The sequence below is a fragment of the Nothobranchius furzeri genome, chromosome 6 (assembly GCF_043380555.1).
Source record: "Nothobranchius furzeri strain GRZ-AD chromosome 6, NfurGRZ-RIMD1, whole genome shotgun sequence".
Lineage (NCBI taxonomy): Eukaryota > Metazoa > Chordata > Actinopteri > Cyprinodontiformes > Nothobranchiidae > Nothobranchius > Nothobranchius furzeri.
The window spans coordinates 81,569,086-81,585,547 of record NC_091746.1 but is presented as its reverse complement, the minus strand read 5'-3'; the positions used below and the strand labels follow the sequence as shown (position 1 = coordinate 81,585,547).

The 16,462-nt window shown below is 38.6% G+C and overlaps 1 protein-coding gene across 2 annotated transcripts in view; it reads right to left on the bottom strand.

The window, feature by feature from the left end:
• Nucleotides 1–967: 967 nt before the first annotated feature.
• The window catches only part of gucy1b1 (guanylate cyclase 1 soluble subunit beta 1), a 42,110-nt gene continuing 26,615 nt past the window's right edge, over nt 968–16,462 (bottom strand). The window contains exons 12-13 of one of the 2 annotated variants that reach the window (XM_070552614.1): nt 14,272–14,426; nt 12,261–13,099 (exon numbers count right to left, since the gene is read on the bottom strand). In XM_070552614.1, coding sequence (XP_070408715.1) covers nt 12,952–13,099; nt 14,272–14,426 — 303 coding nt within the window. In that variant the 3' untranslated portion in view covers nt 12,261–12,951. Of the gene's footprint in view, nt 1,201–12,260; nt 13,100–14,271; nt 14,427–16,462 lie in introns of those variants that run through there. The other variant, XM_070552615.1, reaches the window with a different exon arrangement.

Here is a 16,462-nt window from a genome sequence, read left to right as displayed (position 1 = left end):
AATGAGGATTTGCTCGCTTCTGACACCAGCCCCTAGTGGATGAGGGTGGAACTGCAATTTTTGGTACTTCCGGGATTGCTTCAATTTTTGAGCCGCGTTGTGGGGGCTTGGTCGTTACGTAAAAGTATAGCCTTGTCATTGGAGAGAGTTTTCTGATTGTGCCCACTGGTTGACTTCCTGTCCAGGTTTTCTGAGTACCTCCCTAATGGGGGATACATCCAGAAATACATCCTCTCTGGCCTGGCAACACACTGGGACCCCTAGGATGAGCTGGAGAATGTCACTGGGGATAGAGTTGGGCTTCACTCCTGGACCACTTTTCTTACACTGAACAAAAATATAAAAGCAACACTTTTGATTTTGCTCCCATTTTTCATGAGATGGACTTAAAGATCTCAAATTCATTCCAGACACACAATATCACCATTTCTCTCAAACATTGTTCACAAATCAGTCTAAATGTGTGATAGGGAGCACTTGTGCTTTGCTGAGATAATCCATCCCACCTCACAGGTGTGCCACATCAAGGTTCTGATCTGACATCATGAGTAGTGCACAGGTGTACCTTAGACTGCCCACAATAAAAGGCCACCCTGGAATGTGCAGTTTTGTCTCACAGCAAAATGCCACAGATGCCACAAGCATTGAGGGAGTGTGCAATTGGCATGCTGACAGCAGGAATGTCAACCAGATCTGTTGCTTGTGCACTGAATGTTCATTTCTCCACCATAAGACGTCTCCAAAGGCGTTTCAGAGAATATGGCAGTACATCCAACTGGCCTGGCCTCACAACCGCAGGTGACATGTAACCACACCAGCCCAGGACCTCCACATCCAGCAGGTTCACCTCCAAAATCGTCTGAGACCAGCAACTCAGACAGCTGCTGAAACAATTGGTTTGCATAACCAAACAATTTCTGCACAAACTGTCAGAAACCGTCTCAGGGAAGCTCAACTGCATGCTCGTCGTCTTCATCAGGGTCTTGACCTGACTCCAGCTCGTCGCCGTAACAGACTTGAGTGGGCAAATGCTCACATTTGATGGCATCTGGCACGTTGGAGAGGTGTTCTCTTCACGGATGAATCTCGGTTTACATTGTTCAGGGCAGATGGCAGTCGTGTGGGTGAGCGCTTTGCTGATGTCAATGTTGTGGATCGAGTGGCCCATGGTGGTGGTGGGGTAATGGTATGGGCAGGCATCTGTTATGGACAAAGAACACAGGTGCATTTTATTGATGGCATTTTGAATGCACAGAGATACCGTGATGAGATCCTGAGGCCCATTGTTGTGCCGTACATCCATGAACATCACCTCATGTTTCAGCATGATAATGCACAGCCCCATGTAGCAAGGATCTGTACACAATTCTTGGAAGATGAAAATGTCCCAGTTCTTGCATGGCCAGCATACTCACCGGACATGTCACCTGTTGAGCATGTTTGGGATGTGCTTGACCGGCGTATATGACAGCGTGTACCAGTTCCCGCTAATATCCAACAACTTCACACAGCCATTGAAGAGGAGTGGACCAACATTCCACAGGCCACAATTGACAATCTGATAAACTCTATGCGAAGAAGATGTGTTGCACTGCATGAGGCAAATGGTGGTCACACAGATACCGACCGTTTCTGAGTCCCCAGACCCCCAATAAAGCAAAAAAACTGCACATTCCAGGGTGGCCTTTTATTGTGGGCAGTCTAAGGTAAACCTGTGCACTACTCATGATGTCAGATCAGCATCTTGAAGTGACACACCTGTGAGGTGGGATGGATTATCTCAGCAAAGCACTCACTATCATGCATTTAGACTGATTTGTGAACAATGTTTGAGAGAAATTGTGATATTGTGTATCTGGAATGAATTTTAGATCTTTAAGTCCATCTCATGAAAAATGGGAGCAAAAACAAAAGTGTTGCGTTTATATTTTCATTCAGTGTATTTGGATTGTGGATTGATGCATGGATGGATGGATGTGTTGATAGATGGATGCATGCATGCATGGATGGATGAATGAATGGATAGACAGATGCATGAATTGATGGATGGATGGCTGCATGCATGAATGGATGGATGCATTCATGAATTAATGGATGGGTGGATGGGTGGATGGATGAATAAATGCATGAATGGATGGATGGATGAGTGGATGGATGCATGAATGAATGTTTCAATAGCTGGATGCATGCATGCATGGATGCATGAATGGATGGATGGATGCATGAATGAATGTTTCAATAGCTGGATGCATGCATGCATGGATGCATGAATGGATGGATGGATGCATGAATGGATGGATGGATGGATGGATGGATAGACATGTAAATGGATGGATGGATGGATGGATACATGAACACATGGAGGGATGGATGCATTGATGAATAGATGGATATGTTGATGGATTGATGCATACATGAATGGAAGCGTTAATAGATAAATGCATGCATGCATGGATGGATGGATGGATGGATGGATGGATGCATACATGAATGCATGGAGGGATGGATGCATTGATGAACAGATGGATATGTTGATAGATGGATGGATGGATGCATACATGAATGGAAGCATTAATAGATAAATGCATGCATGCATGGATGGATGGATAGATGGATGGATGGATGCATACATGAACGCATGGAGGGATGGATGCATCGATGGATGCATGGATATGTTGATAAATGGATGGATGGATGGATAGATATGTTGATAAATGGATGGATGGATGGATGGAATGATGCATGAATGGATGGTTGGATAGATGGATAGATGGATGGATGGATGATACATTGATGAATTGATGGAAATGTTGATAGATGGATGGATGGATGCATACATGAACGGAAGAGTTAAAAGATAAATACATGCATGCGTGGATGGATGGATGCATTGATATGTTGATAAATGGATGGATGGATACATGAATGGATGGTTGGATGGATGGATGTATGCATACATGAATGCATGGAGGGATGGATGCATTGATGAATAGATGGATATGTGGATGGATGGATGGATGGATACATTGATGAATTGATGGAAATGTTGATAGATGGATGGATGGATGGATGCATACATGAACGGAAGAGTTAAAAGATAAATACATGCATGCGTGGATGGATGGATGCATTGATATGTTGATAAATGGATGGATGGATACATGAATGGATGGTTGGATGGATGGATGTATGCATACATGAATGCATGGAGGGATGGATGCATTGATGAATAGATGGATATGTTGATGGATGATGGATGGATACATTGATGAATTGATGGAAATGTTGATAGATGGATGGATGGATGCATACATGAACGGAAGAGTTAAAAGATAAATACATGCATGCGTGGATGGATGGATGCATTGATATGTTGATAAATGGATGGATGGATACATGAATGGATGGTTGGATGGATGGATGGATGCATACATGAATGCATGGAGGGATGGATGCATTGATGAATAGATGGATATGTTGATGGATGGATGGATGGATACATTGATGAATTGATGGATATGTGGATGGATGGATGGATACATTGATGAATTGATGGAAATGTTGATAGATGGATGGATGGATGCATACATGAATGCATGGAGGGATGGATGCATTGATGAATAGATGGATATGTTGATGGATGATGGATGGATGCATTGATGAATTGATGGAAATGTTGATAGATGGATGGATGGATGCATACATGAACGGAAGAGTTAAAAGATAAATACATGCATGCGTGGATGGATGGATGCATTGATATGTTGATAAATGGATGGATGGATACATGAATGGATGGTTGGATGGATGGATGCATACATGAATGCATGGAGGGATGGATGCATTGATGAATAGATGGATATGTTGATGGATGGATGGATGGATACATTGATGAATTGATGGATATGTGGATGGATGGATGGATGGATACATTGATGAATTGATGGAAATGTTGATAGATGGATGGATGGATGCATACATGAATGGAAGCGTTAAAAGATAAATACATGCATGCGTGGATGGAATGGATGCATTGATATGTTGATAAATGGATGGATGGATACATGAATGGATGGTTGGATGGATGGATGGATGCATACATGAATGCATGGAGGGATGGATGCATTGATGAATAGATGGATATGTTGATGGATGGATGGATGGATACATTGATGAATTGATGGAAATGTTGATAGATGGATGGATGGATGCATACATGAATGGAAGCGTTAAAAGATAAATACATGCATGCGTGGATGGATGGATGCATTGATATGTTGATAAATGGATGGATGGATGCATACATGAATGGAAGCATTGTTAGATAAATGCATGCATGCGTAGATGGATGGATGGATATGTTGATAGATGGATATGTTGATAGATGGATGGATGGATATGTTGATGGATGGATAAATGTATGGATAGATAGATTGATGAATAGATGGATATGTTGATGGATGGATGGATGAATACATTGATGAATAGATGGATATGTTGATAGATGGATGGATGGATGGATGGATATGTTGGTGGATGGATAAATGGATGGATAGATAGATTGATGAATAGATGGATATGTTGATAGATGGATGGATGGATGCATAGATGGATGGGTACATTGATGAATAGATGGATATGTTGATGGATGGATGGATGGATGCATAGATGGATGGGTACATTGATGAATAGATGGATATGTTGATAGATGGATGGATGGATATGTTGATGGTTGGATAAATGGATGGATAGATAGATTGATGAATAGATGGATATGTTGATGGATGGATGGATGGATACATTGATGAATAGATGGATATGTTGATAGATGGATGGATGGATGGATGGATATGTTGGTGGATGGATAAATGGATGGATAGATAGATTGATGAATAGATGGATATGTTGATAGATGGATGGATGGATGCATAGATGGATGGGTACATTGATGAATAGATGGATATGTTGATGGATGGATGGATACATTGATGAATAGATGGATATGTTGATGGATCAATGGATGGATGCATAGATGGATGGGTACATTGATGAATAGATGGATATGTTGATGGATGGTTGGATGGATGGATGGATGCATACATGAATGCATAGAGGGATGGATGCATTGATGAATAGATGGATATGTTGATGGATGGATGGATGGATACATTGATGAATTGATGGAAATGTTGATAGATGGATGGATGGATGCATACATGAATGGAAGCGTTAAAAGATAAATACATGCATGCGTGGATGGATGGATGCATTGATATGTTGATAAATGGATGGATGGATGCATACATGAATGGAAGCATTGTTAGATAAATGCATGCATGCGTAGATGGATGGATGGATATGTTGATAGATGGATATGTTGATAGATGGATGGATGGATATGTTGATGGATGGATAAATGGATGGATAGATAGATTGATGAATAGATGGATATGTTGATAGATGGATGGATGGATGCATAGATGGATGGGTACATTGATGAATAGATGGATATGTTGATAGATGGATGGATGGATGCATAGATGGATGGGTACATTGATGAATAGATGGATATGTTGATAGATGGATGGATGGATATGTTGATGGATGGATAAATGGATGGATAGATAGATTGATGAATAGATGGATATGTTGATGGATGGAAGGATGAATACATTGATGAATAGATGGATATGTTGATAGATGGATGGATGGATAAATGGATGGATGGATAAATGGATGGATGAATACATTGATGAATAGATGGATATGTTGATGGATGGATAAATGGATGGATAGATAGATTGATGAATAGATGGATATGTTGATAGATGGATGGATGGATGCATAGATGGATGGGTACATTGATGAATAGATGGATATGTTGATGGATGGATGGATGGATAAATGGATGGATGAATACTAGGGCTGGGGGTAAACGATTATTTTTAAAACGATTATTCTGACGATTATTTTATCGAATAGTCGACTATTCTAATGACTATTTAGAAAATTAATCTAATGATTATTTTTCTATTGCACAATTAACAAAAACCAGAAAATCTCAAATAAATTCCTCAAAAAAAAATTGATAAATTCTTACTGTAAGAGAATAAACACTACAGGCCTTCCATTTTGTATAACACTGCGTTTATTGTGTTGCGGTTGGTTATGTTCTGATGACGTGTAGAACTTGGGAGTGCAGGCTGCTGCCTGAGAGGTGGTAGAAGATGGAGTGTCTCCATGCTGCTTTGTTTTGGTCACTTATGTGCGTGAGGCGAGTGGTCTTACGGGTTAAACCAAACTCAAGGTGATATTTTACACTAAACCGAAAACCCACAACACTCTAAATGTAATAAAAGGGAGATCTACACCACAAAAAAGATGAACTCTAAACCAAAACGTAACAGCTTATCCAAATGCAAGAAGCTGTTAGCGAAGATGCTAACAGTAGCTTTACCAACGTTAAGTTCAAGTTACCAAGTTTAAATAAACCAAAAACACCCAGCAGCAAACAGACCAGCACGGAGGAGAGACTGCTACCACCAAAACAGCTCTCCTCATGTCTGAAAGAAGCTCCTTTATGAAGGGAGAAGCGCTCCCGGTGATTTTCTACATCTGCGATAGACACGAAGCAGCGCATCTGACCCCGGAAGTTGTTGTCCGTTGCCGGGAGACGAAGGGGCAAAACAGGAAAATAATCTAGTAGTGGACGGACGTTGTTCCGGGTCTTCGGTATTTGGCGGAGATGTTAGTGAAGGCGGAGAAGAGGGCGAACTAGAGGAAGAACAGGCAGATTCCTCCTCTATTTACAAACTCCTGGGGATGCAACAAGTGGGCGCGGTGCGTCGACTTCCGGATCTGACGTCGACAAATTTTTAGAATCGAGCCGTCGACTTCGTCGAGGCTTCGCTACAGCCCTAATGAATACATTGATGAATAGATGGATATGTTGATAGATGGATGGATGGATAAATGGATGGATACATTGATGAATAGATGGATATGTTGATAGATGGATGGATGGATATGTTGATGGATGGATAAATGGATGGATGAATACATTGATGAATAGATGGATATGTTGATAGATGGATGGATGGATGCATAGATGGATGGGTACATTGATGAATAGATGGATATGTTGATGGATGGATGGATGGATATGTTGATGGATGGATAAATGGATGGATGAATACATTGATGAATAGATGGATATGTTGATAGATGGATGGATGGATAAATGGATGGATACATTGATGAATAGATGGATATGTTGATAGATGGATGGATGGATATGTTGATGGATGGATAAATGGATGGATGAATACATTGATGAATAGATGGATATGTTGATAGATGGATGGATGGATGGGTACATTGATGAATAGATGGATATGTTGATGGATGGATGGATGGATGGATATGTTGATGGATGGATAAATGGATGGATAGATAGATTGATGAATAGATGGATATGTTGATAGATGGATGGATGAATACATTGATGAATAGATGGATATGTTGATGGATGGATGGATGAATACATTGATGAATAGATGGATATGTTGATGGATGGATGGATGGATGGATGGATGGATATGTTGATGGATGGATAAATGGATGGATAGATAGATTGATGAATAGATGGATATGTTGATAGATGGATGGATGAATACATTGATGAATAGATGGATATGTTGATGGATGGATGGATGAATACATTGATGAATAGATGGATATGTTGATGGATGGATGGATGAATACATTGATGAATAGATGGATATGTTGATAGATGGATGGATGGATGGATGGATGGATGGATATGTTGATGGATGGATAAATGGATGGATAGATAGATTGATGAATAGATGGATATGTTGATAGATGGATGGATGGATGCATAGATGGATGGGTACATTGATGATTAGATGGATATGTTGATGGATGGATGGATGGATGGATACATTGATGAATAGATGGATATGTTGATAGATGGATGGATGGATATGTTGATGGATGGATAAATGGATGGATAGATAGATTGATGAATAGATGGATATGTTGATAGATGGATGGATGGATGCATAGATGGATGGGTACATTGATGATTAGATGGATATGTTGATGGATGGATGGATGGATGGATACATTGATGAATAGATGGATATGTTGATAGATGGATGGATGGATATGTTGATGGATGGATAAATGGATGGATAGATAGATTGATGAATAGATGGATATGTTGATTGATGGATGGATGGATATGTTGATGGATGGATAAATGGATGGATAGATAGATTGATGAATAGATGGATATGTTGATTGATGGATGGATGGATATGTTGATGGATGGATAAATGGATGGATAGATAGATTGATGAATAGATGGATATGTTGATAGATGGATGGATGCATAGATGGATGGGTACATTGATGAATAGATGGATATGTTGATGGATGGATGGATGGATGGATGGATACATTGATGAATAGATGGATATGTTGATAGATGGATGGATGGATGGATGGATACATTGATGAATAGATGGATATGTTGATAGATCAATGGATGGATGCATAGATGGATGGGTATATTGATGAATAGATGGATATGTTGATGGATGGATGGATGGATGGATGGATGGATACATTGATGAATAGATGGATATGTTGATAGATGGATGGATAGATAGATTGATGAATAGATGGATATGTTGATTGATGGATGGATGGATATGTTGATTGATGGATGGATGGATGCATAGATGGATGGGTACATTGATGAATAGATGGATATGTTGATAGATGGATGGATGGATGGATAGATGGATACATTGATGAATAGATGGATATGTTGATAGATGGATGGATGGATACATTGATGAATAGATGGATATGTTGATAGATGGATGGATGGATGGATGGATACATTGATGAATAGATGGATATGTTGATAGATGGATGGATGGATGGATGGATGGATACATTGATGAATAGATGGATATGTTGATAGATGGATGGATGGATGGATGGATGGATACATTGATGAATAGATGGATATGTTGATAGATGGATGCATAGATGGATGGATACAGTGATGAATAGATGGATATGTTGATAGATGGATGCATACATACATAAATGGAAGTGTTGATAGATAAATGCATTCATGTGTGGATGGATGGATGGATGGATGGATGGATGAAACATGAAGGAACGTCAGAGAAATTTTGAGCCAACAGCAGCTTGTTTTCCATGCACATGTCTTTGTATTCTTAGTATTCAACACATGTGACATGATTGATGTCTGCATTTGGCCCTGTTACAAAAAGCAGTAGATGTGATGATGACATTATTCTGGTGGTTTATAGTCTTTTAGATTGGATTGTAATGATGAAAACCTGTCTGCCGTTCACTCTATTTGTTGTGTAAGTGATCAAGCTGCTGCCCGTCTTGGACCATGTGGCAAGATGTCTTGGATGTCAAAGTCAAAGTTAAACAAAGGTTAAAGAAAATATTGGCAACCTGGCGCCAGGCTGTGACAATAAAAATCACATTTTATAGGATCACAAGCCGGCGTGGTGAGATAAAGGATCATTACTCATGGAAAGAACTTTCACTCATTTTAAAAATCATAAATGAAACAGCAGAGAGCAGCTCTGGGTTGGACACTCTTGGAATATTTTTAAAAGTATTTATTTAATCTTCTCTTAAGTATTTGCTATTGTGGGATTTTGTGAAGGATCAGTTTAATGTCTCTGCAGAAGGGCTAAGCAATCACAATGTAACCATAGATTCAACCAATATGTGAAAATAGAAATAAAAATTCAAATGTCATTGCTTTTGACTATTTTATCATGGCTCTGGGCTTCAATTTAATCTCTGAGTTTAACCAAACACAACACAACACAATGAAACTTACTTGTAGCACTGATTAGTCTTATATACAGAAACTATTACACAGAACTATTTGAATTTAATTTTAAAAATCTAAATCACATTGACTTTATTTCATATCTCATAAACACTATTAAGTCAGCATTCAGCACTGAGTTCATCAGGTGTTTAACGTTGTTCTATAAATTATAGCAACAGAAATCATCAGTGTCACTAAAGTATTTTGAATTAAATAATAAGATTTTAATGCTCACATGTGCCACTAGAGGGAGCCAGTTACAAAAATAATCTGTCCTTTTATGATCCTTTGTTGGGATCATTTGAAAAAAAAATTGTTTCATGTAAGAAAAAATTTCTTGTTTAAAAGTGAACCATAATTTAAATAGTTTAAATTGCTGCACATAAATTACAACAAGAAATCAATGATATTCATGTGTTTTCTTTCACACACCTGCTTGTCTCACAAGCTCAGAAAAAGCTAAAATAATAGACACTTGCTATATATTGGAGAAAAGTTACGGAAAGTGTACATTCATTAAACAAGGCGATTAAACACTAATGCACAAATGTCAGACACAAGGCCCGTGGGCCAGATGCGGCCCGCGGAGCATTTTTATGTAGCCCGCAAGTTAAATATCAAAAATATATTAAAACTGTGTTTCCTCCCTGACACACAACAACGCGGTCAAGCTGCTCAGACATGTTCAGCAGCACAAACCTATGTGAGCACCTGTTGTCATCTAATGTTGTCATTATTATGATGAAGATGAACAAAACAACAGGAGTCTCCTCCTCAGCTCAGATCAACCCCATGATGCAGGTATCTGGCTGGAACAGGTGAGCATCACAGTAAACCAGTGGAGCAAACTGAGCTTTAAATATGTTGGTTTGATGCTCTTTTTCTGCTCCAAAACATGAAAGTTAACAGGTGAGATGTTGCATTTTCATTTAAGATAAAATGATATTTTTATTTTGTTGTTGGCCCGTGAGAAAAGATTTAACCTACAGTAAACAGGAAGTGGAAAGGCTGCAGATAGATGAATAGAATAGAAAATCCCTTTATTGTTCCTCAGTGGGGAAAGCTAGACGTCACAGCAGCGATGACACGTATTACAGGAGAAAAAAAGGAGAATAAAAAATAAGAAAAATGAATAAACAAGAAAACATAAATCCTGAATAGATTTTAAAAATGCTGATTATACCACGAGTAATGAATACCACTGATGCCTTTTATTTAAAACGGACTTGCTCGTGTGTCATTTGGTTATTCCACATTCAGTGTTAATGCAGAAATAAGTTTGTTTCCAAATTTAAAGGTTCAAAATTGCGTATATGTTGATAAAGAAAATGTGCAAATTTGCCGTCACTTTTTCAAAAAATATTAAGTTTGGCCCTCGACTCCGTCCCAGAGTTTCATTTCGCCCCTTGTGAGTTTGAGTTTGACACGGCCTGCACTAATGTATAATCAATCACAATGTTTGGTTCTTAAATGATAAAATAACTGACACAAAACTGCAGTTATGCTGCTATAGGCTTAGACTGCTGGAGGATACAATGACCACTTTTCACACTCTACTGCTTTCTTCTACAATCTGCTCTTTAACTGTATTATTTTCTGCTATTTCAGCTGTTAACTGTATTTTTTTTAAGTGTTTTTCTCCCCAGAAAAAGCTACAATGATGTTCTGCTGAGCTGTGGTGGCCTCATGGAGGGGGCCATTGTCTCGCACTGCTGCTAACCACTTAAACATTCTCCCTCTCCTGATAATAACTTTTTGCTTTCCTTGGCATTGGATGTGCTACTACTAGTTTACCCGTTTAATTATAGATTCACTAGGATAAATACAATAAAGTTGATCTCTCACTAAATAGAATATTTACTAAGCAATCACAATGTAACCATAGACACATTGCTTGGTGTGTGTGTGTGTGTGTGTGTGTGTGTGTGTGTGTGTGTGTGTGTGTGTGTGTGTGTGTGTGTGTGTGTGTGTGTGTGTGTGTGTGTGTGTGTGTGTGTGTGTGTGTGTGTCTGCTCTGTCTTCTCGATCCCCAGTGAGTCGTGGAGGATGGCTGCTTATACTGAGCCAGGATCCTCTGGAGGTTTCTTCCTGTTAAAAGGGAGTTTTCCTCTCCACTGTCGCTATATACTTGCTTAGTATGAGGATTGCTATAAAGTCACTAGACACTAGTCAGTGACTTGATGCACTTTGCTGGGTTCCTTATATAGGAAACATTTTTTTCTGATTGGCTTAATGAACTGACCTGAATTGGAATGTTTATTATGTGAAGTGCCTTGAGACGACTCTTGTCGTGATTTGGCGCTATATGAATAAACTTGAATTAAATTGAATTGAACAAAAGTTGTATTGGTAACAAAGTTTATTAAGGTTGCTGCTTTTCACAGGTGATCAGTACATTTAACAGCAAAACAATAAATAGAGAGACTTAAATCAAACAATAAATATGTGATTTTTTAAAAACTTTTTCTGTGACACGGCTAAACTAGAAAACAGTGTCTTTATTGAGAGCAGCAAATAAAAACGGCTGCAATGTGAAGCAAGGTGCAGATCAGTGTGCATTTTATTTATTAAGCTTTTAAAATACATATTTAATAGATGACTAATAGAAATGTGATAATTACTGAAATGCTTTGGAGCTTTAAGAATACTATTTTTTTTTCATCACGGTTAAACAGATGGCTATTAATAGACTTGTTGGCAATTTCACACACCACACATACTTGGCACCTAAAACTTTTGTGACTGATGAAAAATCTTTGTTTATCAGAGCGTTTACTAATGCTGTCACATAGTTTTGTAATTAAAACACATTTCAAACATGTATGAAACCCATTCTAATAATGAACACTGCACTATTATCAGAATACAGTCATGTCAAGATGGATTACGGATAAGTGGGAGAGTTTTGATGCAGGTTTGAACACTCTGTGCTTGTTACAATATTTAAAAAAATATCTTATTATCTGATCCTTTTCATCACCTCCACAAAAATTCACAAGACTTATTGAGCTACCGCGAGGTCCTCAGAGGATTTACGCTCTAACTGTGGTGGAGTCTGAGTCACTGGTCTTCCTGCAGAGAAACCACACCTTCATGGGCTCCTTCTTCCCTTTCATGGTGACGGGGCCGCGGTACTCCAAACCAAACTGTGGGTCAGCGTTCTCAGCAGACTGCAAACATCTGGAATGAAAAAAGTAAACCTGACTAAGTCATGTCCACTTAATTACAGCATCATCAGAGTCAATGCTGAACACTACGCATGTGTAATAGTGAAATTCTGGCAATTACGATATGTATCACGATACAGGAGAGATGACACGGTGTATTGTGATACATTGCGATACATTCAGCCAGATGATATTAGCTATTATTAGCTATTAACAGTCCAAACCGATATATAACATGTTTAATATGAAGTATCTGAACCATAACAGAGGGATTTGCATTTCAATGGTGGAAGCAAAAGCCATTGCACATTGCTGCCAGCTAGCGGTTGGCGTTTGAATTGCACCAAAAGAAAAGAAAATGCACAAATGTTCGCATGTGAATTTGGTAACGCTTCCCTTTACAGTCCCCTAATTACTAAGTACGTACATGGTAATTACATAGTAAGTTAAAGTGTATTATTGTGTAATTAAAGTGCATGATTGTAATAAAGTGTAATTATTGTGTAAAGCAGAATGCTGGGGCAGCAGTAGCTCAGGTGGTAGAGCGGGTTGCCTCATGATCGGAGGGTCATGGGTTTGATTCCAGCTCCCGCCAGGGGTATCCTGCTGTTGTGTCCTTGGGCAAGACACTTGCCTGTGTTAGTGGTGGTGAGAGGGGCCGACGGCACCAAATGGAAGCCTCGCCTCTGTCAGACCTCCCAAGGGCGGCTGTGGCTACAAGTAGCTTACTATCACTAGCAGTGTGTGAATGTGAGAGTGTGTGAAAGCGTCTTTGGGGGTCTTGAAAAGTGCTATATAAGTTCAATGCATTATTATTAATAAAACAGTATTTACTGGGAATGATTAATACAAATAAAAACTAGAATTGAACCGGTGTTACATGGTAATAACTGTTTAAAAACTCAGAAACAATTACACACTTGAACTTACTATGTAATTACCATGTAAGTACTTAGTAATTAGGGGACTATAAAAGGAAGCATTACTGTGAATTCTTCCACAGATTCGATACATGGTTTTTGAATATCGATATACTGCAGGAAAAAAAAATATTTTCTTACATCCCTACTGAACACATTTATTAACAGACTCCATTCTAGGTGTCTAAATTATTTTATCAAGGCTGCTAAATAAAAGAAAATTAAACCATATGTTAAGTACTCAAAAGCTGCAGAGTAAGCTCACCTGTAAGTGTATTCAGAAACATTTATTTTCCCCTTTTCACCAGTTGTTTCAGTGCGGCTGGTGAGGTTGACTGTATTTCCAAACAGGCAATATCTGGGCATCCTCTGACCGATCACGCCCGTCACCACCTCGCCTGTGTGGATCCCAATAGTGATCTAAACCCCAGAGTGAATAGTGAATTAAACCAAAACAAAAAAAGGTTTTTTTGTCTCTAAAAAAAAAAAAATACATCAGATCTAACATCTGCACTAGGGTCTGAGAACGACAACGACAGCATTAAAATAACCCTGTGTGTCATTGTAATATCAAAACTTTGTAAATTCTTTTGTACCACAAAGAGACACAAATAAAATGCTGCAGGCATCTTTTGTTTGAATGCTTTTCCCAGTCTGTTCACACAACTCTTAAAGTTATCGAGTGAAAAGGTGCAACATTCAGTGGGTGGATAAAGAGTTAACTCTGCCAGGAAAGTCTTCATGCACCACATTTCCTTTGGTTCCTTCTTTAGTGGCTGGTACAACATAGTACAACAAACATTTCCAAAAGTAGTTCAGACCCTTCTACAGAATAATATTTATACTTGAACTCATGCACTTGTTGTGTTCGGAGCACAAACATGGTTTGAGTGTTTGGGACTGAAGAGAAGCTAGTTTTAACCGCCGGACCGTGAGATGATGGTAAGATGAGTGTTTCTGCTACTAAACTGGACTTTCTTTTTAGCTGGTGCCATCTCCCAAAATAAACGGCCTTTTCTTGAACCAACATTATTCTACCATAACAGTCTTCAACACTCAATAAAGAAAAACATATTTTCCCCCAACCTTTCCCAAGACGTAATGTGAAGATAAGTCCAGCACTGATATAATTATTCATAAATCATGGATCAGCAATCAAGAAATTAAAAAGAGAAGCAGAGATTATTTGTGCCAAAAGAACAGATGTATTGCTTAAAAAGCTGCATAAATAAATAAACATGGGAAGGAAAACAGAGTGACTGTCAAGGCTGCACGTGCCAAACAGAAACTGCATCATCAGTGTGATACCATCCAAGAGAAGAAAACAAACATCATAAATCTGAGATTAACAAGAACATTTATTTATATTCATTCTGATGAATATCTGTAAAGTCTGATATGTGCATATACGGTACAGGCCAAACGTTGGACACACCTTCTCATTCAATGTGCCCATTTGCATTGGTAGATTCTCACTGAAGGCATCAAAACTATGAATGAACACATGTGGAGTTCTGTACTTAGCCAAAAAATGTGAAATAACTGAAAACGTGTTTTATATTCTATTTTCTTCTAAATAGCCACACTTTGCACACTGTTGGCATTCTCTTCATGAGCTTCAAGAGGTAGTCACCTGAAATGGTTTTCCAACAGTCTTGAAGGAGTTCCCAGAGGTGTTTAGCTCTTATAATATATATATATATATATATATATATATATATATATATATATATATATATATATATATATATATATATATAAATGAAATATTATTTTCATTCATTGTGTTTTCTTTACATTCATGACCATTTACAAATATATATATAAATATATATATATATATATATATATATATATATATATATATATATATATATATATATATATATATATATATATATATATATATATATATATATATATATATATATATATTTATTTATATATATATTCCCATCTCACCCTCCACGGGTGGTCTCCAAGCTTGGGTCCTCTACCAGAGGCCCGGTAGGTTGAGGGTTCTGTGCAGTATCTTAGCTGTTCTTAGAACTGCACTTTTCTGGACTGAGATGGCTGCTGTTTTCCTGGGATCTGCTTTAGTCACTCCTCCAGTCTGGGGGTTACTACCCTGAGTGCCCCGATGACCACGGGCTCCACTGATGTTTCACTCTTCAGGCTTTCTCAAGTTCTTCTCTGAGGCGCTGGTACTTCTCTAGTTTCTCGTGTTCCTTTTTCCTGACGTTGCCATCACTTGGTATTGCCACATCAACTACAATGGCTGTCCTCTGTTGTTTGTCCACCGCCACAATGTCCGGGTGGTTTGCCATCACCGTTTTGTCAGTCTGGATCTGGAAGTCCCACAGGAGCTTGGCTCTCTAGTTCTCTACCACCTTCGGGAACGTTATCCACTTTGACCTTGGGACTTCCAGTCCATACACGAGGTCAGCCACTTGGTT